The 22562-nt window shown below is 46.3% G+C and overlaps 1 protein-coding gene across 3 annotated transcripts in view; it reads right to left on the reverse strand.

Annotated features, from left to right (window-relative positions):
• The window catches only part of LOC128324957 (cytidine monophosphate-N-acetylneuraminic acid hydroxylase-like), a 76335-nt gene that overhangs the window by 16630 nt on the left and 37143 nt on the right, over positions 1-22562 (reverse strand). For all 3 annotated transcript variants that reach the window (XM_053250207.1, XM_053250204.1, XM_053250206.1), the window contains 4 exons: positions 14302-14492; positions 12335-12482; positions 10248-10329; positions 3498-3635 (listed from right to left, as the gene is read on the reverse strand). In XM_053250207.1, the coding sequence (XP_053106182.1) occupies positions 3498-3635; positions 10248-10329; positions 12335-12482; positions 14302-14492 (559 nt within the window). The remainder of the gene's footprint in view (positions 1-3497; positions 3636-10247; positions 10330-12334; positions 12483-14301; positions 14493-22562) is intronic.

Consider the following 22562-nt stretch of genomic DNA (forward strand, 5'->3'; position numbering starts at 1 on the left):
GGGATCCCCCAGGGATCAGCACTGGGACCAGTGTTCTTCAACTTGTTCATAAAGGATCTAGAAGTTGGGATGACCAGCAAAGTGGCCAAATTTGCAGATGACATTACGCTATTTGGGGTATGAAATCCACAACAGATTGTGAGGAGCTCCAAAAAGACCTCTCCAAACTGTGGGTCTGGGTGACAAATTGGCAAATGCGCTTCAGTGTAAGCAAGCGTAAAGTGATGCACATTGGGGGCAAAAAACACCAACTTCACATATATGCTGATGGGATCTGTGCTGTTGGAGACTGACCAGGAGAGAGATCTTGGGGTCGTGGTGGACAGCTCATTAAAAGTGTCATCTCAGTGTGTGGCGGCTGTGAAAAAGGCTAATTCCATGCTAGGAATCATTAGGAAGGGGATTGAAAATAAAAAATGCTAGTATACAAATCTATGGTGTGGTCACATCCAGAGTACTGTGTACAGCTTTGGTCACTATTTCTTAAGAAGGATATTGTAGAACTGGAAAAGGTGCAGAAAAGGGAAATCAAAATGACCAGGGGCCTGGAGCACCTTCCTTATGAGGCTAGGCTGCAGCAACTGGGGCTCTTTATCTTGGAAAAGAGGCGACTAAGGGGAGACATGATCAAGGTGTATAAAATTATGCATGGAGTGGAGAGGATGGACAGAGATAATTTCTTATCCCTCTCTCAGAACACTAAAACAAGGGTTCACCCCATGAAACTGAAGGTTGGGAAATGTAGGACTAACAAGAGGAAGTACTTTTTCACATAGTGCATAATTAATCTATGAAATTCCTTGCCATTGGATGTGGTGATGGCCACCAGCTTGGATGGTTTTAAAACGGGCTTAGACAGATTCAAGGTGGACAGGTCTATAAATGGCTACTAGTCTGGTGGCTGTGGGCCATCTCCAGCCTCAGAGGCAAGATGCCTCTCAATACCAGTTGCAGGGGAGCAACAGCAGGAGAAAGGGCATGCACATACCTCTTACCTGTGGGCTCCCCAGGGGCATCTGGTGGGCCACTGTGTGAAACAGGATGCTGGACTAGATGGGCCTTGTGTCTGATCCAGCAGGGCTGTTCATATGTTCTTACGTTATCTCTGGGATAGCCTCTCTTGGTCGGTTGTATCCTGTCCTGTGAGGTCTTCTCAGCTGGCCCTGCTTAGTGTCCTGGGCCCTGGTGTAGTGTGTGGTGCCTGGGCCCATTTGAGGGCCTTCTCTGTGGCCGCCCCTCTTCTTTGGAACACTCTTCTCCCCCTGATTCATTCAGCCCCCTCCCTAGCTGCTTTTAAGGCCCTTCTTAAGACCTACCTGTTTTGCCAGGCGTTTTCCCTTTAATTTATTTTATTCTATTATTTTTTGTAATTTTTATTGGTATTGTTGTTGTCCACCACCTAGAGTCTTTGGAGGAGGTGGTATATAAGAAAATCTTAATAAATAAATAAATAAATAAATAAATAAATAAATAAATAACCCACTGTAATGCCAGAATGCTGTAAAGAGTCTCTACTATAGGAGAAGGGATCAATTACAAGATCCAATACTTTGTGTACAGCATTTATAAACTGCTTTTTAGTATGTAAAGACATCTAATAATATGAAACCAATAAAACAAGTGAACAGCAATAGGATTATTTTTAATCTAAGACAGCTATTTTAGATAATTGTGGCCTCAAAGAGTAGGTGGAACAAGATTTTTTTTTCCTGCTTCCTGAAAGAAGCCAATGATCAAGGAAGCCAACAATCAAGTTGTAATAAGTTTCTGTTGGCTTCTCCCAGTCAAGGGACTTTCTGGAAAGTCTTCAAGGGCACCCCCAGGGAGAGCACACCACAGTAGCCTAACTTAGAAGTCACCAAAGCATGAATGACATTGGCTCCAATAGTGGAGGAGGAAAGCCTCTGTTTAAGAGACCAGAGATTTCATGGGGCTAAACATCTTAGATAAACTGGATCCTCTACCTCCATTAGCTCCAGCAAAACTAACAAAGGAACATCCAAATTAGATAGTCATGACAAAGTCAATGAAACAAGTTAGTCATTACTAACTTAAGTCCCTTTAATTTAAATGGGGACAGTCATGAATAGCTTGGTCTGGAAGTTGCTCACTTCATTTTACATTAGGATGCTTTAAGAGTGGCTTCCTTTGAAATGGGGACTCCCTCATATAGGATGCAGGGAAGCTATAGTATTAAGAACTATGGTTAGGATTCAAAGAGCTATCAAGGGCTTGAGCATACCCAACAGCAGTTTTGACTTTTCCCTTTTAATAGCTGAATGGCCCCATATATCATATCATAAGCTTCTTTATTATGCAGAATGTGAGGTGTGGGCTTCTGTTTAAGAAACAGAAGTTCAAAGTACCCTTTAGCTTCAGAACTGTGTGTACTTGGGACCAGCTTGTATTAAATGTGTGTGTGTGTGGGGGGGGCAAATAAAAGCAAGGAGAGAAAGTTCATCCATCTCTAAATTTTGCTTTTCACACATACACATTGCCTATGTATTTCTCTAATAATATATACTTCTGTAGAACATCTTCCTGAAGAGATTTGTGAAGCTTGCCAGTGTTCATTCTCTTAATCAACCAGAACTTTCATCATCAAGGTTTATTCTAAGCATTGTTTTCTACTGTACAAGAAGTGGGTGCAGCCCATCCACGAGCAAGATTTTCTAGAAGGAAGAAAGATGGAAGGGAAAATGAGAATGAATAGAAGAAGAAAGACAGGGAGAAGGGGGAAATAAAAAGCAAGACAGGGAAAAATTAAAGAAAAAGACAGCTGCAAAATGGAGGTTCCTTACAAAGAGTGGGAAAGAGTCTAATATACTTTTGCATTAGGTTCTGAAGATTGAAAGGAAACAGTATTCATCTTGAGTTTCTTTCTTTTTATCTTTTCTCTTATTTCTTTTTATGAAGCATTCTTTTTCTTTATGAAACGCTGGAACTGGAACTGCACAAACATTCAGCTTCCACTGCACTTCCTTTTTTGCACCACACAAAATATGCACAGAATAAACCTTGGCTTTTCTTATCAATGAAGCATTAAGTCACATCTGAAGTATTAAGTCGTTCATGAATGCATGCCCATCACTTGAGGGGTTGGTTAGTGGCAAAACACAAGTTTTGCAAGCACAAGCAGAAGATGGCTGGTTCAGTTCCTGGCTTCATCAGGAAGGGCTGGGAAAGGGCCTCCTCTGAAATCCTGGAAAGCCACTGCTGGTCAGACAGACCTGAGGCAGCTTTATATGACTGCAACTTGCATGTGTGAAACAGCCATCATAGATCAAACAGTATCAACTGAATGTCTCATCTCACATTGCCTCCAGTGGAAGCAATTCACACACTCAGCAGCTAGTCCTCAAGTGATTTGCCACTAGGTGACAGATGTGCAGATGTGAATGAGCCCTTTTCCTTTCACTATAGTAATCAAGAAATGAGAGCATTGTCTTCTGACATGTGGGGGACATCTTAGCTCTTAGAATTCATTATTTCTTTACCTGTGAATTTTCCTCTACTGAATGACATTGGGAATCCTGATGCGCCACCTGCAAAGTCACTCATCATAAGGTCAACTTGCTCAGGAAGCTTTCCTCCATTGGGCCTGGTACAGTCCACTGTATTTAGGATTTTGTGCCCTAGACAAAAATAAAATTACAATTAAAATGTCAAATGCTGCCCACTAGCTTTCTTTTGTGGGATGAGTGTGGGTGGAACTAGGAAAAGCTGTATCCAGAAGGCAAGTAATCAGTAGAAAAAAGCAGAGCAGTGGTATTGATTCCCTCACTATATTTTTATATGGGCATTTTAAAACAAACAATCTCTAAAGCAGGAAAAAAGCAACATATAAAAAAGAGCAAAAGAAATATTTTGTTTAGAAATCTTCTGATTTACAAAGGAAGAATTGTTTTTCTTTACTTTTGTGCAATAACTGCAGGCAATGGCTCAATTTCTGAAGCTATTGTACCACAGACATTATTGTAGTAGGAGTCTCTGTGCTGAACTCCTCAGCCTGATAATCTTTTTCTTTTTCTTTTCCCCCTTCCTTCCTCTGCCTTTTGGAGCCCCAGAACTCATTTATACTTATTTTACATTTTTGTTTTGCTACTTGTCTTGTAGCTAGAAATGTTTTTTTAAATAAACACAGGGAAGACGATTTTGAAAAAATGCCTGTGTACATCCCCAGAACAAACAGGAAAGACTGGGAAACAACTAAGATTGGATCAGTTTTTAATGTTACGGTAACAACAAATATTCTCCTTTGGCCCAAGAGCCTTCCTAATCTGATGGTGAGTTAAGACAAACAATAACTACAGCAACAACCCCCTCAACAACGGAGATATCTCAAGAGCTGCCTCGGCATCTGGAGGAGCCTCAAAAAGCAGGTATTTTAGAGATTCTCGCCCAGCAGACTTTTCTCATTTCAAAAACACTTTTAAATTTATATGAAAAAAAAATATCAACTGGACCTGAAGATGGGGGGTTTGAAGACAATAAGGGACATTTTAGTTAAGGATCTATGTAAGTTCCTGCTCAGTATAGGCTGCAAGAAAAGTATTCCAGCAACCGTGACAAATGCCCATACTTTATCTTGTTCCTTGAAATGTTCATTAGCTGGAATCAACACTAAAAATCTTAGAAACTCCTTAGATCTTAGAATCAAACTGCTTTATTTAGATACTATTCACAGATTAATCATAACTGCTGGTCCAGCAAAACAGTTCTCAGATCTCTGAGTCAATTTCTCTCCTGCAGTCCCGAAAAAGTTGATATTAAATCTCTTTACTGGCTAATTTTTATAAAAGACTAGTTTTATAATTTTTTGGCTAATTTTTATAAAAGACTAGTTATCACATTCCATCGGAATGAAGTTCCATCTAAACTTCTACGCATACACAGTCATTTAGCAACTTACAATATTTTTATCACTAGAGTCTTCCAGGACAGTTCTGTCTCTGCTCTGTGTGGCAAAAGGGCTAAAAGGCTGCCTAACTCTGGAACAGCTGCCAAGTCTGGCCTTGAGAAAAGGTCTGAAACAATATTGTCTGAGCATTCAGCCAGTAACAGCAAGCCTTGACAAAGTTTAGTTCCTGAATCTATGACAACCAGAACATACTCTTCTACTGCACAAAGTGAAATAGATTTAACATCAGTGCGGAACTTGGAGAATTTACCTGAAATTATTCAGGTGTTTAAGGAAATCCAAAGCTCCTGGCACAGGTACAGGATTCTGCAAATTCAATACCTGCGCTGGCACGGCGAAATGAAGGATTTATGGCTAATCTGATGGAAATTGTGACACCCCGTCCTCAGAAGGACATAACTGTGATTAATCTTATACCTACATCTTCTGCCTCTGTGCCATCCTCTGAGTCTACCATGTGTATGGAAATTCTTCCACAGAATGATCTAACAGTTATTAATTTGACATCCTCCCATCTTGACACTATGCCACTCTTTGAGTCCACTATGGGTGAAGCAGCTGACATTTCAAGCATTAGTGATGCAGTAAATGACCCTAAGACTCTAACTCGCTGTTCTTCAATTGAGGATAATCTGTCAATAAATCAAGAGGATGTATTCCTGGCCTCTAATGAATCAACTTCAGCTCAAGGCTATATGACCCTTGCTTCTAAGTCTTCTCAAAAACACAACTAACAGATGAACCTCTGCAAAATCTCTTCCTATTTGAGCCAGCTCCAGTGGTCACTCCTTTGTACCCACTGAGATCTGATTCGGGATATACTCCTGCCTCTCAGCAAAATGCTGATGAACTGATCCCTCAGTCCTTGACATCTGAGGATATACCTCATGAGGATCCCTGTCAAGCTCCCCTAGTTTCATCAAATCAACTGCTGTGTTTGCCAAGACTACAAAGTAGAAACCCATGCTTTATATAGTACATCTTTTGGTCATAGACTGCAGGCCTTTGATTATTCTAAATCTGTGGCTCAAGAAATTTGGGAGGCTTGATGACTACTAAGAAGTCATTTCACAGGCATGCTCACCTCAACAAGACTGCTTGCAAGCCCACACCCAGACATTGGCCTTGTTGGATGTGGGTTTGGCAATATCTGCAAGCAACCCAACAGCCCAGACAGCCCAAACGGAAATACTGCCAGTTTTCTGGAAAACAGAATAATCCAACCTCTGAACAGAATATTGGAGAAGGATTTCAACTTTTCTCCTCTGCTGGCCTGTCATCCTCAAATCAGCCCACAATAAATGAGCCTCTTGCTGCAACCAAAATAGCAGAATCAAATAAAGCACCAGCAATCTCGTCTGACTTGGTACCTATTTTGAAAGATGGTGGTCATAGTATGGATATACTGTAACACTCTTGAAGGTTACTGGCAAATCCCTTAAAGACTGACTAATAGACTCTGCAACATCCAATTGATGACGTGGAACGTGGCTGCTTGACATATCAAAGAAAATGATCCCTCCATTATGGAGTTTGAGTAAATTTGACATTCTCTTCCTCCAAGAGACCTGGGACCTTGGAGAGATTGAATTAGATGGCTTTGTCTCTTTTTCATCTTATGCTACAGCTGGACATGGAAGAGGGAGACCCAGTGGGGGGTTATCTATCAGTATTACTACAAAACTTCAAGCTAAATGTACCAAGTTAGACATTTCATCCCACTCCTTTATGGCATGTCTTATAGAATTAAGATCTTACTCATTGCTAGTTGTTAACATGTATGCTTCCCCTAAGACGTGAAAACAAGAAATCAGCTTATTGGGGCTGAACTTGAGGAATGCCTAGGACAGCTTCTCCTTTCTTTTCCAGATGCCCTAAGTAATTTTGAGTGGTGATTTTAATGCCCGTATTGGTCCGGACAATGAGGCTCTATATGCCAAATATCCTGGATGAATGCATCAGGAGATAGAAGATACCTCTTTAGAGCAGCATATCTCCAGGGATCTGATTTGTAATTATGCAGGCTCATGCCTGATGCAATCTGTTAGCAGGTTGGATGTGCTTACACTAAACGGGTCACTGGAAGGTGATTTTCCAGGGGAGTTCACATATGGGGCGGGAGAAGAAGGAGAGCTAGTACAATCAATTATTTTGTAATCTCCATAATTTTGCTTGATTGTATCCTACTGAAAGTCGGCTTTAGAGTAGAAAGTGACCATATGCCCCTGACCCTGTGTTTGAGATCCCCAGATTGCAATATTTTTACTATGAAGGAACCAACCCCTGTTTATGCAGACTCTGTTTCTCGCTCTCATGTCAGATGGACCAGTGAGATCGCTAAAGGGCTGAATGACCTTCTTGAGTTGGAGGAACTGCTGTACCTTAGGTCTAATATCCTAATGGCCGGTTTGATAAATGAAATCTTGGACAATTATCAAACTTTGATCCAACAATTGCAGAGCCCCCTCACTATTTTATTATTTTTTTACATTTTACATTTATATCCCACTCTTCCTCCAAGGATCCCAGAGCGGTGTACTACATACTTAAGTTTCTCCTCACAACAACCCTGTGAAGTAGGTTAGGCTGAGAGAGAAGTGACTGGCCCAGAGTCACCCAGCTAGTATCATGGCTGAATGGGGATTTGAACTCGGGTCTCCCCGGTCCTAGTCCAGTACTCTAACCACTACACCACGCTGGCTCCACTACACCACGCTGGCTTTTGAGAGGTGACCAGGTCCTCTATCCTACAACAGATCCAGACCATGGTTTGACCATGAGTGTGTACTAGCTAAGAAACATCTGGTTAAAGAACTTAGTCTCTTTAGAGCAGGAGACCCATCATCATGCTCTCAATCAGTGATGGCCCAGAAAAAAAAAGTATAAAGATCTTATTTGTCATAAGAAAAAATTAGCAATGAAAGTGTCTTGGCAGATGCTGATACAGGCTTCTAGGATGAAAAATTCCTTTAGATTTTGGTCACTAGTCAGAGGGAAAATAAGCCCCAGAACAATCCAAGACTATTACCTGATTCCACCTAGTATTTGGGAATCCCATTTTTGGGCCCATTTCATGGCTGCCTCAGGTTACCTTTATACTACAGAGGATAGGGTGGATTCTTCCCCCCCAGAATGGCCCGCAATTACCCCTGGGGAGATTAATGAGTTAGTTGGGCAACAAAGATCTGGGAAGGCGCCTCGTGCTGATTTTGTCCCCATTGAATTGATAAAGTCTAAAATGGCTTAGTGGGCCCCAATTTTAGCATCATTCTTCACATCAATCAATCAGATTGCGTGTATCCCTCATGACTGGGGCCTAGCTATAATTATCCCAATCTTCAAGAAAGGCAATAAAACCGATCCAGTCAATTACAACCAATTAGCAACCTCTCCATAATTGGTAAACTTTATGCCAGACACTTATACTGGAAGCTCCTTGATTGGATTGAGCGAGAATGTGTACTGGCAGATGAGCAGGCTGGCTTTAGAGCTGGACGACCCACCTTAGACCAGGGTTTGGTCCTGAGGCATCTAATACACAAGTATAAGAACAAGCCAAAGGGTGCACTGTATGCTACCTTTGTTGGTCATATTGCTCATGATAGATTATGGGGGAAATTATCAAATTCATCAGTCGACCGAAGGTTACTTCTGCTAATAAAAATTTTTATAGGGGCTCTCACCTAAGAGTGCACTGCAATCCACAGGAACACTTAACCCCATTTGAGCAGAAAAGGGGGTCCGGCAGGTCTATATATTAGCCCACTACTGTTTAACTTCTATATTAATGATATGGTGGACAGACTTTCTAATTAGGAATTTCACCCACCAAAACTGAGCTCTATGCAGATGATGCCGTGCTTCTGTCACAATCTCTGATGGGGATGAGGAAAATGCTGAGAGAATTGGCTGATTATTGTCATGAAAACTTGCTCTCCATCATTTACCAGAAGACTAAGGTCATAATGTTTGCCAAGAAACCTATTATGCATAAATGGCAAATTAACGGGGTTGATGTAGCATAGACATTGCAATATAAATATTTGGGGGTCATCTTCCAGGCAACAGGTAGCTGGAAAGAGCAAACTAAGGCCATCGTAACAAATGCCCTGAGGTCTACTACTGTGATTTTGAGATTCTTCTTTTTGGCAGGGGGCAGATATGTTCCAGCTGCCATTAAGGTCTTTCAAACTAAGGTAATCTCGCAGCTTCTTTATGGCTCACAGATTTGCTTATATCGTGATTTTTGTCCACTTGAAAGGATCCAGTCCAAATTTATCAGGGCTATTTTTTCAACACTCTGTTGTGTGTCAAATGTCAAGCTGTGGAAGGTGGTTTGTTAAACTTGGAGTCCTCTGCCTGGATTTATATTTTCAATTTCTGGTTGAAATTGATTTTACCCCACTTCTGGCTTAGCTCCCTTAATCTTTAAGGATGAACACCCCTCTGACTGGACCCTCTTAATCACTGAAAAATTAAAAGTGTATGGACTGTCAATAGAATTTCTACTCCCCCGGGCTATGATAATGCCAGAGTGATCCTTAAGCAGCATATTATCGATATGGGACACCAAACAGATTTAAGTCGTGCATCAAGTTACAGGTGGTTTGGAGCAGTTAAGCCATTGCAAAAAACAGTCAACTATCTGTACAATCTGACATATCTAACCCACAGAAGAACCCTGACGCTAGCCCGGATGGATGTGTTGCCCTCTGTGGTATTAGAGGGTAGATTTAGGAAGGTTCCTTTTTTGGAGAGATTGCGTCCTTGTAGGAATGGTGATGTTGAAACAGTAGGTCATCTGCTTTTGTATTGCTCATTTTATCATGATCTGCATTTTAGACTTATTGCCTCTTTTGTTTTTAGATATCCAGATAATTCTGATGAGTTTTATATAAACTTATTTCTCGCATCTGGTGGCCAAATTCTGTACAGCTGCGATTAAGACCTGCATATGGTGTGTAGGTGATGGTTAATTCAGACTTTTAATTCATTTTGTTTTTATTTTGTTATCTTATTCCATTTTATATTTTATGCAATAGTTCTTAGTTTTATATTTTATGTGTATGTTTATATATATGCATACACTGTTATCGCTTTTCGCTTTTGGGGACTCTTGTATCTGGATTTGATCTGTGTGCTGATATTTGATCATAATAAGCTGAATTGAATTATTGTAGTAGGTTCAGTAAAACAAAGTAGAAACAAGATAGAAAATAAAAAACGATGTACTAAATTGTACAGCAAATTTAAATTATTTGTTTAAAAGCAAATGCAGAAGGAAGGTATCAAATTTATCAGCTCTGAAAATGTTACATCCAAATACCTTTATATTCAACAATGATGCAAGTATCCATTTCAGGGTGAACACCATCCATTAATATCATAAATCTAAGGTTCTTGTCTACCTTGAATGTAGAAAGAAATCAAAGCATATATTACCATGAATTGTTTTCCCATAACATGGAAATGTTTTCCTATAGCTATATATAGCTATAGTTCTTAGAAGGGTATTTCAAACACTATCTAGCATGGCATCTATGGATCTTTTGTCATCACCCCATATGAAGCAAGAGATCTTTATGAGCCCATGATTCTGTAATCCTTTCATTCTGTTTTTTCTAATGTTGCAGCTCATCCCTTAGGGTTTAGAAAAAAGATGATTATGTGGGATGTGATGATTGAGATTTATAAAATTGTTAACAACATGGACAGTGAATTATTTTTCACCCTCTCATGATATTAGAATATTCCTGTTCCTCACAGGGTGTGGAAAATCTGCACAATTTGGGAGGTCTGCTTCAATGTATTGCAAACTATTGAAAGATAAACCTTCTGCTAAACTAGATGATTTGTGCAGAATTTATAATGAGGAGGAACTGTCCTGAAGAATAGAAGACAATGGGTGGCATCCAGGCATCAACTGAAATGCCTTCTATCAATAGAAGACATGCTGAGCTCATGAAAGGACCTCATCCATTTACAGAAGGACCCCTTTTGTGAGTGGAACACCCATTCGCATAAGGAGTTTCCACTGATGGAAGGTTAGCCATTCTGAATACCCCTCAATGCTGGCCTCTATTTGAACATCTACTATTGACCATATGCTAAAATTAATTCAGATTAGTCTGCTGTACACAGTACATTGGTCCCTTCATGTCTTAATCTCTAATTTCTTGGAGGTGTCACATGGTTAGTGCTCACCTGGAACATATGATCTAGCAATATAAAGTAATTTCTCCTTTTTTAGGAAGAGTTTGCTAGTTAAATTAATCATGATATAAGGGTTCCACTCATACTTTCACATCCCTATCACACAGGACTAGTTTGGATGATACGAGCCGGTCCTATCCACATGTGACTAGGGACACAAATGAGCATGTTCTACTCCCAGGGCACTGTACCCTTTTTTTTCTAATTGTGTGTAGGATTATGCATATAGTCTCTTCTCACACAAATCTAAAATCTAGTATTTAGATTTTGTGTGAGGGACCAGTTTGGATGACCCCTCCCCCCAGATAAAATTAGAGGAGGTTCAAAAGTACTTGTTCACATTCCTAATGAAGTGTGGGCAGGACTATCTCAGACACAATGGAGCTCTTCTCAAGATCAATGAGAAGAGCTCCTTTGAGGTCTGCAGGGAAAGCGGATATCACTCACCCTCCCCGTAGACGATCACTTACCCTGCACTGGGTGGTTGGATCGGCCACTCAGATGAGCAGCGGTTTCCCCTGCAGCTCACCCAGCAGCTCTGGGGGTTGGGTGCAGGGAAGCGCTGTTGCTCAGCATCCCACCCCCTGGAGCCCCAATAATGAACTGTGCAAGTGCACAGTGCATTACTAGGATCCCCCCATAGTCATCATCATACTTTATTTACGGTCTTTGACCAAAAAACCCCTCCATAGTAGACACAGGATCAAAATAACAAGGCTAAGAGAGCCCTCACTCCTTTAACCTTGTTTAACTAGGTGGCTACTGAGGCAGGTTTGCCGTTATGTAGCTACAGGGATTGGGTGTGATCCCAATGGTTCACACGAATGTGCAAGACTGGGCTGGGCTCCCTTAGCCTGGTTTTGCACACATGCGAATAGCCCCATGGTGTGAACCAGCCCATAGCATTATTTTCCAGTTATACTAGACATTTATAGGGGCAACACATATTGATATCTCAAGCTACTTCAGTACTTCCCAAGCTAGTACTGGTAACTTGGGAACTTTAATGTACAATGGAAGATGGAAGAGAACAATTTTTCCACAGCCCACTTAAGGGGGGAAAACCCCTTAATTTTCCTAAGGGATAATTTTGCATAGTCATAGTTTGGTATGTTCCAATTAGAAAATTTTGAATTCTTTCCATCTGATGAATAGATTGTAGAAAGAAAATCCTAGATGAGAAGTATGAAAATACCAGACCTCCTGCCAAACTCCAAATGGAACAATATTAATGTTGGTCAGCTTTACACCACTCCGGTCAAGGTACCAGAATACAGGTCTTTCGGTCTTCCCAACATAAATGGGTATACCTGGTCTCTGTTCGGCAAGTTTCTTCAATGTGGGGTAACTGGAGAGCAGGAAAAAGGGAGCATGAAAAACTTTAGTAGCTAAAGTTAACTTAAATAGCCTAACCTTCAAGTTACTTAACTGGTGTGTATACTATAAAATTTAGTCAATAGAAGGCACTCAAGTGGGAATACCATGGTATTGCAGCAGGAGAGCATCTGCCTCTATTCCTCCTGGCATAATGTCCCCTGTAGTGGCTATTGCTATTGTCTCCCTTGAGTTTCTTTTTAATCTGTGGGCCCTTTTGGAACAGAGAACCATCTTCTCATCCCTTTTGCTACATAAACTGCATTGAGTGTAAAAATTACACAGAGTCCTACCAATGTAGACTTCATGTATGCCAGATTTCATACCTGTATGGCCATCAATTCTGGAAATATAAAAAGGGGTGGTGGTGGGAAGGGGCATGCTGTTACCCTTTTTCATGAAGGCAAAGGGCAGATTCCTCCACATGCTGGTGGAATGATGGTCCAAGGAGGGTCTTAACTTTCAGAAGTTTTTGTAAGGTTCTAGCTGGAAACAAGCCAGATTTCACAATTTTTAAGCATTTTAAACAAAAAATTCAAAAATTTACCAAAAATCATGGGATTGATCAATTCTCCTCAAATTCACTACAGGAAGTCCTGACCTTCTTTCTCACATGTGTGGCAACTGTCAAGGCCCTAGTACCAACTAGTGATTTTGGGTGTTTTGTTTTATTTTCCCATTGACCACTATGGGGGGAAATCCAAATTTAAGATGGACTTTGGATTCAAATTCCAAATCCAGTCTGATATCTGACATCACCAGAGCCCATACAATCTGAATCTAATATTGTCAAATTTGGATTGGGTCGAATCTGAATCTGAATTTTTAGAACACACACAGGCCTACAATGTTCATACATGGTAACAGGAAAATGGAATGTCATAGTATAGGAATCCAAATATACTGCCTGGTAAGCTGTAAGGCTTCATCTAGGCAGGAACTCTGACTCTTTCCAGGCTTACTAGCATATGGTTATTCAGTCTGGTTTTCCAGCTCCAGAAAACTACATTTTTATTTGCATTGCCTAGTCTTGCAAATTAGGAGGAAGAAAAAGTCTCTAAGAAGCAAGAATCTAAGCAAGTCTCTAAGAAGCAAGAATCTACTACAAAAAGCTATCCGTTTTTTGAGCTATCAGTCTTGCTCAGTGATTTCTGAAAAATAGCGATATATATTAACAACCAAGACAAATCTGTCTTAATGCTTTGCAGAGATTGCCCGGAGGAAAAGCAGTAGGTTGAAATCCATATGTTATTGGATTTCAGAATAAATCATTAACAGAATCTAAGGCTCTTTTGATTTTCTGTGGTGGATTCTAATTTTGCAGGAACACATAGAAATGAAACTTTCAGATACCAAAAGACCACAATCCAATCCATAGTTTGGAGTTGTACCGTTATAATATTGCACTAATTTTGCAAGCATCAGCCAATGAAATTCCTATACGCTTTGAATGTTTTGCATTAGATTCTATGTTCATTCTTTCCAGGATTCATATACATATTCACAAAACCACATTAATGCATAAATGTTATTTGTTTTATATAAAACAATCAAACACATACTAGTACTAGGCATTGATTTATTTCCTAATAACTTAATTCTAAGGGCTGATTCATGCTTACTAACAGTGCGCAGGAGCTGTTTGCTGTTTCCCTTTGGTTAATGCCACCAGAGCAGCATGAGATCAAGGCATTGCAGATGAAGCTTGCATATCACTGATACTAAGTGTGACTCAGCCCGAGGTAAGTGCTTAGGTTAATATCCTAGATCAATTTTATCTTATTCACAGATACCTGAGATGATCAGAATGTATGTGGCTGATGTAGATTAGATCAGCACGACAAAGCCGTTCTAACCAATCACTGGGTGGTTCATGAAGTAACCACCAGCCACGTATAAAGGCAGGACCTGTTAGCCATGGATCAAATATCATTCTTTTGTCTCCTAGTCTGAGGTCCATACATGCATGAGTTATATATGTCACCTAATAGGAGAGAAGATCAAGAATCAGACTGATCGTTAGCAGTGTCCTGTCCTGTGTACCTGTAACTGAACCTAGTTTAAATTAGGATGGGTGCTTTTCTATGCAATAAGGAAATGAAAAGAAAAAAGCACAAAATGGATGGAGACACATAACTTCAAGTAAAAACCAAGTTAAGAGGTTGATGACTCAAAGATAACAAAAAGGCAAAGTACACACACCATTAACTGTAGTCATGATTGCATGCTCTTTGTAATTCAGTTTTTCAAACTCTTATCTGGCAGAACAAAATCCCCCAGTTTGCTACTGAATAAAATGAAAGCCCAATGAATGGATGCTATTAAGCAGCATGCAGTCACTTAGGGATGTGCGGTTCGGTTCGGATCCGGACCGGTTCGTCCGAACCGGTCCGGATCCGGCGGCTCGATCCCGGACCGAATCGGGCCCTCCCGGGGACCGAGCCGGACCGAATTCGAGCCGGTTCGGTACCGAACCGGCTCGGGTTTCCCGAACCGGTTCGGGAATGAAATTGAGTCTCACTCAGTGTCTCTTTAAAGTGTGTCCTCCATTTTGTGTCTCCTTCCCGAAACTTTTGCTCCTCCTTGCATCCATTTTGTGATGCTATTTCCAGGCATTGTATTGGCTGCGCTATTGATCCTTGATTGGCCAGAATGAGTCCTTTGGTCTGGTAGGCTGCTTGGCTGTTGCACTGTTGAGAGCTGGCACCCTGTTGGCCGTGGGGGGAGTGCAAAGGTGGGGGCTCCCAAAGGAGGGAATTTCAAACCTATATAAACCCAAGCCTCTTCTCTGGAAACTTCTCTTGGCTGCAGTTGTGGGATCATCTCTGAGACCTGCTTGCCCTTTGCTGGCTGCTCTGGTGTCTCTGTGAGTCCTGACTGTGTCCTGTGTCTCTCTGTGTGTGCTCTGTCTAATCCTTTGTCCACCTGCCCTTTGTGACTCTCTGTGTGTCTCCTCTCTCTGTCTGTCTCTTGTCTGTATACTGTGTGTTACTTCACTTTACTTTCTTCTTAATTTCCCCCAATTTTCCCTGTTCCTTGTCTGTCTGCTTTTCTCCCCCCCCTCCCCCCCTTTCCCTTCTCATCCTTTGGGCCTACCCTCCCCCTCCCCCACTCCCACCCACTGCATCCTCATTGCTTTAAATCTTCTTCCATTAATTATTGCTCTTTGTCCTGCCTTGTTGTTGTCCAACTTTTTGATTTTCACATTGCATTCCATTGGTTTCAGTTATATATTGCTTGCTGGTTTTGCTTAAATTGTACCATTTTGTTTGTTTCTGCTGACTGCTGCTGCCCTGCGAGTTGGTTCCCTGAATCCCTCCCCCCCACCCCCAGAGGATTCTGTTGTTGTTTCTTGTTGTCCCATATAATCAGTTTTGGTTCCCTGCTCCAAACTTGCCCCTCCAAGTCCAACCACACCCCACCCCAACCCCACCCCATCCAGCCTTCTCCCAAGTTTGCTGCTGCCAAACCGAGTCCAGTTTTCTTTGCTTGGTTCCACTTATTCATTTGCTATTATTAATTTGCAGCAATTGTGGTTTCATTGTCTCTGTTCACTTAGTGGCCCCCCTCAGAGTCTGTGTTTGGTTCCCCCTCCCCACACCCCCACCCCCAAGTTTTTTCTGCTGGTTATAGTCTTTCTTTTAATTTTTTTTTTAAACTTCTGGCTTGTGTTCTCTTGATATATATTGCTTTATATATTTTGCTACCCTCCTCCTCCTCCTCCCCCCCCTGCCTGCCCCCCCCACCCTCCCTCCTCCCAGACCCTACCCTAGCCCAGGCCCAGCTCCTCCCCCAACCACCCCATCCAGCCTAATCGCTGCTGCTGCCCGAGTTGTTCCAGTTTCTCCTTTGCTGTTTGTTGTTGCCCCCTCCCCTTCCCCCCAACACCCCTCTGCCACACACTAGCCCCCAACCACACACACCCTCTCTGCTCCCCCCACCCCACCTCTTTTTCTCCTTGCCCCTGACTCTCTCCACTTACCCCAGGCCCCCTGCCACACACTAGCCCCCAACCACACACAGCCTCTCTGCTCCCCCCACCCCACCTCTTTTCCTCCTTGCCCCCGACTCTCTCCACTTACCCCAGGCCCCCTGCCACACACTAGCCCCAACCACACACACCCTCTCTGCTCCCCCCACCCCACCTCTTTTTCTCCTTGCCCCCGACTCTCTCCACTTACCCCAGGCCCCCTGCCACACACTAGCCCCCAACCACACACACCCTCTCTGCTCCCCCCACCCCACCTCTTTTTCTCCTTGCCCCCGACTCTCTCCACTTACCCCAGGCCCCCTGCCACACACTAGCCCCCAACCACACACAGCCTCTCTGCTCCCCCCACCCCACCTCTTTTCCTCCTTGCCCCCGACTCTCTCCACTTACCCCAGGCCCCCTGCCACACACTAGCCCCAACCACACACACCCTCTCTGCTCCCCCCACCCCACCTCTTTTTCTCCTTGCCCCCGACTCTCTCCACTTACCCCAGGCCCCCTGCCACACACTAGCCCCCAACCACACACACCCTCTCTGCTCCCCCCACCCCACCTCTTTTTCTCCTTGCCCCCGACTCTCTCCACTTACCCCAGGCCCCCTGCCACACACTAGCCCCCAACCACACACACCCTCTCTGCTCCCCCCACCCCACCTCTTTTCCTCCTTGCCCCCGACTCTCTCCACTTACCCCAGGCCCCCTGCCACACACTAGCCCCCAACCACACACACCCTCTCTGCTCCCCCCACCTCTTTGGACCGCTGCTACTGCTGTGTCCTCCCCCCACACCTGAATCCCCCCTCCCTGCTGCGCTGCGCTTCTCCTCTCTCCTCTTTCTCTCTATCATCTCTCTTTCTCCTCTCTCTCTCTTTCTTTTCTCTCTCTCTCCTCTCTTTCTCTTTGTCCCTGCCCCCCCTCTCTTTTCTCTCTCTCTTAGTCTTTTCTCTCTCTGCTCCCCTTCACTTTCCACCTCCTCTCCCACAGCTGCAGCCGCACACAGTAGCCTACCCACCTGGCGGCTGCCATCGGTTTTTTTTTTCTTTTTATAGTTTTTGGTTGATTTTGTCTCTGCTTGGGGGTGAGTTGAGCGACACAAATAGTGTTGTCTCCTCACTTCTGCCCCTCCATCGTTGTTGAACTACCCCGGTTGCCTGTGTGCCTCGTGTGGCCGCCCTGCTGTGTCTCAGCCCAGGGTGGCTGGCTGGCGGCGGCGAATCCGTGACCAGCAGTGAGTGGCAGGAGAAGGACCGGAAGAAGAGGGGTTAGTGCGTGTGCGATTGTGCACCTTTTGTTGCCCCTTTCTCTCCCTAGCTGGCGGTTTTAAATAGGGACACCCCTATTCTGAAATGCATTTGGGTGTGGGGAGGAGGGAGGGAACCTTGGAGAGGAGATGTACTGTTGTAAAACTTGTGTCTTCATGCCCATGCCCAGTAAAGAAATTGCTGCTGTGTGTTGCGTTGCATTGCATGCGTCTTGCAGGTGGTTTTTGAACAGGTGCCTTCCAGAGTGCTTCCTTGCCTCTGGGGCAGTCTGAGTGGGGTCCAGGGTTCTGATGCGATGCTGCCACTACATGCTGGGCCCATGCCATGCCAGAGTGCTTCCTTGCCTCTGGGGCAGTCTGAGTGGGGTCCTGGCTGGGCTCTGATGCTGCCACTACATGCTGGGCCCATGCCATGCCAGAGTGCTTCCTTGCCTCTGGGGCAGTCTGAGTGGGGTCCTGGCTGGGCTCTGATGCTGCCACTACATGCTGGGCCAATACACACGTATGATGATGATCATGATGTTCAATCCATGAGGCTGCCATCAAGTGTTTGCTGCTGCTTGCTTGCCATGGCATTGGGCAGGCAGAGTCACAGAGTGGGTGGGTTCAACCTCTGTGTTGGTGTGACTGGGTTCTGGTTTTGGTTGTGTGCAATTTAGAGTCACTAAATAGGCTGCATTGAGTTTGATGCTCCCCCCACAGGAGCATTACTTGAGAACCACCCCCCAGAACCCACACTTTGTGTTCCAGTTCACTAAATAAGGGTTTCCTCCTTTGATCTGCAGGTTCCCAAGCGTTGACTGCATCCCTCCCCCACCCCCGGTAGGTGCTGTGCCCTCCCCCCATCCACTCTCCCCCCCCCAAAAAGCTAAAAACTTGCCACCCACACCACAACTACTCCACCCAACTGCCCGTGCCACCCTCCCACACCGGGGTTCCACCCTTTAACCCCCTATTTTTCTAAAAAAAACCCCTCCCAGACCCATCTCCCCAATTGGCTTGGTGGTTGACTCCCAAATTCAAAAAGGACACCCTCCCCCTCACTTCGATTGGCTTCCCCCCCCATATCAAAAAGTCTTCCTTTCCCCCCAATTGGCTTCCTTTTTTGAAAACAAACTTCCCCCCCGCCGCCTCCAAATCAGCTGCCTTTTTTTTGGCCCCTAAGCCCCTCCAAATTATTTTTTTGACCCTGTCTGGCCTTCCTCCTAAAGTCTCCCTCCTTCTGACCTAGCAGCATGTCTGAGCGCCGTGTGGCGGGCAGGGCTCGCTCAAGGCTGGCAGGCAGAGGTGGGAGAGGCCAGGTGCGGGGTGCGCCTGCGGCACGGGGAGGGAGAGGACGCGGGGAGCCTGAGGACACCCCAGTTCTCCCCATTGGAGAATTCTTTGCTCCGGCCCCATCTTTGGTGCGCAGGATTCAGTTCCCCACGCCTGCTGCCGCCAATCGCGGCAGAGGCAGAGGCACTGTTAGGGCTGTGGCGGGTCCCTCCTCGCCGGCGGCACCAGGTGCTGCTGAGCTACCGCCAGTTGTTGAGGTGGAGGAGACTGTGGAGTTGGAAGAGCAGGTAGAGGGCGGTGAGGACCGTGCGGCTGGCAGCGATGCAGCCAGGTTCTCCCTCCCTCTGGGGCCCCTTCCCCCTATCCTTTCGCCGCTCAGTGGGGCCCCCCCTCGTGAAGCCCGACACTCTGGTGGGGAGCGGTCTGGCGAGGTGGTGGAGGAGAGGCCTGCCTCTCCGATGCCAGTTGAGCCGGGCCCTTCCTCCGCTGTGGAGGGCGGAAGGGGCGGGTTGGGTGGCAGCAGTGGGCAGGCAGCGGCGGCCGCCCCCCCCCTAGGACTGCAGCCACCCTGCGAGAAACGGCCTAGGACGGCGCCCAGGGCGCAGGAGGCCAAGGGCAGTGGTGCATGGGTGCATTTTGAGGTCCCTCAAGATGCCCCATTCCACGCCCGCTGTGTCCACTGCAGGATGCTTGTCAGCCGTGGAAGGGACCCTGCGCACCTGGGTACGACGCCTATGTGGAGACACCTAGAGCGTCACCACCCAGGTCTCAGGGGACAGGCTGGCAGCGCTAGTGCGCCTTGTGCATCTGCCACTAGGGCGGGCAGCGGCAGTGTGCCAGCCAGCAGGCAGGCTACACTGCCCGTCCAGCGGTGGACGCAGTCCTCGGGCAGCCAGCGTATTGTTCGCGTGGACCATCATCACCTCACCCGCCTCATAGGGGAGATGATTTCCACCGATGACCAGCCGTTTCAGGTGGTCGAGAACAACGGCTTCCGCCGTATTCTCCAATACCTGGCTCCCGAATACGTCATCCCCTCAAGGACGACGTTCAGCCGGAACGTGGTCCCCTCCCTGTACCGCCGGTGCAGGGAGCTCGTGTCGGCCGAGCTGCGTGCAGCTCCGGCCGGGACAAGCGTGCATTTCACGACTGACCTCTGGACCAGTGTCAGTGGGATGCACGCTTCTTTCCTGGCCCTCACTGCCCACTGGTGGGGACCGGAGAGTGAGGGGACCTCCGCGGGCGATGCTTCCGGGTCCGGCGCGGCTCCCGATGCACTACGGCACAGGTGGGCCGTCCTGCACGTGGAGACGATGGACACGAGGCACACCGCGGAGGAGGTGGCGGCCGTACTCGACCGCCAGATAGAGGAGTGGATTGGCGGGTGTCCACACCTCTCCCGCGGCTTCATTGTCACCGACAATGGAGCCAACGTTACCGCCGCTGTCGAGACAGTCATGGACTGTGTGAACATACGGTGTATGGCACACACGCTCCATCTGACCGTCAGGGACGCCCTTGGCCTTAAGGAGCTGAGGGCGTCCCAGGAGAAGGGGGCCCGCCCCATCGCAGGTGCTGTTGCTGCCACGGCTACGCTTGTGGATAAGTCCCGCAAGCTGGCCGCCCACTTCCACCGCAGCGAGAAGTCCAGGAGACTGCTTCGCCAGAAGCAGGATGACCTTGGCCTTCCTCGCCATCTCATCCCTACGGATGTGGAGACGCGGTGGAACTCCACCTTCCTCCTGTTCCAGCGCCTGTTGGAGCAGGAGAGAGCCCTTGTCGCCCTGGCGAGGGACGAGTCCTTGGATGTCTGCGACTTCTCGAACGCAGAGTGGAAGCAGATGTCCGAGGCGGTGTCGGCACTCGAGCCCTTCCAGCTTGCCACGAAGGGCTTGTGTGGCGACACCACTCCCTTGAGCCAAGCGCTGCCCACAGCTGTTGGTCTCGAGAAGCTGATGGGTGGACTCCATATCTCTCTGACCACGCCAGAGGGTCGTGCTCTGGCTGGGAGGCTGAGGTCTGGGGTTGACAAGCGGCTCGTTGATGTGCTGGGAGACAGGGAGGAGTATGTCCTCGCTTGTCTCTGTCACCCAGCCCTCAAGGGCAATGCCGTGAGTGCCGACGACTTGCCCAGGTGGAAGGGCATCCTGGTCGAGAAGGTTAGGGAGGAGGAGGCCGCTAGGGCCCGCAGAGACCAGGGTGTTGGTAGTGGTGCGGGGGCAGCCCTCGCGGCCCAACCCGCACCCAGCAGCAGCATGGGCGGCCAGCCGGCGTCAGCTTCCCCTTCCCCTCCCTCTTCCCAGTCCAGCAGCGCGGCATCCCAGGCGGCGCCATCGCAGCAGCCATTTGCTACCGACTCGAGATCCGCCCAGTGGTTTCAGCGGTTCTGCTATGGCGCCATGCCTGGTATGCGGGAGGCTCGACCTGCCAGGCCCCCCTCCAGTGCTGAGCAATGCGTTGCGCAGTACTTGGAGGAGCCTGTGGAGGGAGACGGCGTGGACTGCGCACAGTTCTGGGCGAGCCGCCGCCAAGTCTGGCCGGACCTGGCGGTGGTGGCTGTGCGCCTCCTCTCCTGCCCCCCAACCAGTGTCCAGAGCGAGCGGGTGTTTTCACGTGCCGGGGACGTGGTGACACCCTCTCGCTCCCGCTTGGACCCTGGTCTGGTGGAGCAGCTGGTCTTCCTTAAGGTGAACCTCCCCCTGTTGGGCTACCCCAAGCTGCAGTTTGAGACGGGCGAGTGATTACCGTGGGTTGCCCCATGGTTGGTCACCTGCCTGGCTCGAACTCTGTGCTTATCCCTACCCTCCCCCCTTCCACCTCTAGCTGAGCTGACGTGACAGATGCTGAGCCGTGCCAGCCAGTCGCAGCGTGTAGTGTGCCCACACAGAGATGCAGTTGTAGTAGTAGTTGTAGTGCTGCGACTGGCCAGATGTTTACAATGCCCACGCCCACCTAAAAAGAAACCCAATGCTGACCAGCACAGGCCCTTTATCTATCCACCTGTCAGCATTTGGGGACCTGGCGTGGGCACGGCACACCCCCCCAAAGTAGCACAGCCCACGGAGTACTAGACTTAGCGGCAGCGGCGGGTATACGTTCAAAAATGCAGTGTAGATATGTAAATACTGTATGTAAATAAACATGTAAATAATTTTTTCTTTAAAAACCCCATGTCACAATCAAGCCTCAAAATTATGCAAAAGAAAGAAAAAAAGGTGACAAAGGGAGAACAAAATGATGAATGCCAAATGAATTGATTTTATTGAAAATGTCACCAGAAATCATGTGTGGGGGGCTTGGTTTACATGGAGAAGATGATTGGGTGATTTTTTGAAATGAAACGAATGAATTATTATCATCTTATGTTCATCTTGATTGTGGTCACTGTTGATGTTGGCTGATGGCAAAAAACCCAAAACCATCAGAATAGCAATGAACTGGCTGCCAACACAACATATTGATTGATAACTGTGCAGGGGGGGAATTGGGTCTGTGTGTGTGTGTGTGGTGCAGGCTCAGTCTGTCTCT

Source organism: Hemicordylus capensis, chromosome 4, assembly GCF_027244095.1.
Source record: "Hemicordylus capensis ecotype Gifberg chromosome 4, rHemCap1.1.pri, whole genome shotgun sequence".
NCBI classification, from domain to species: domain Eukaryota; kingdom Metazoa; phylum Chordata; class Lepidosauria; order Squamata; family Cordylidae; genus Hemicordylus; species Hemicordylus capensis.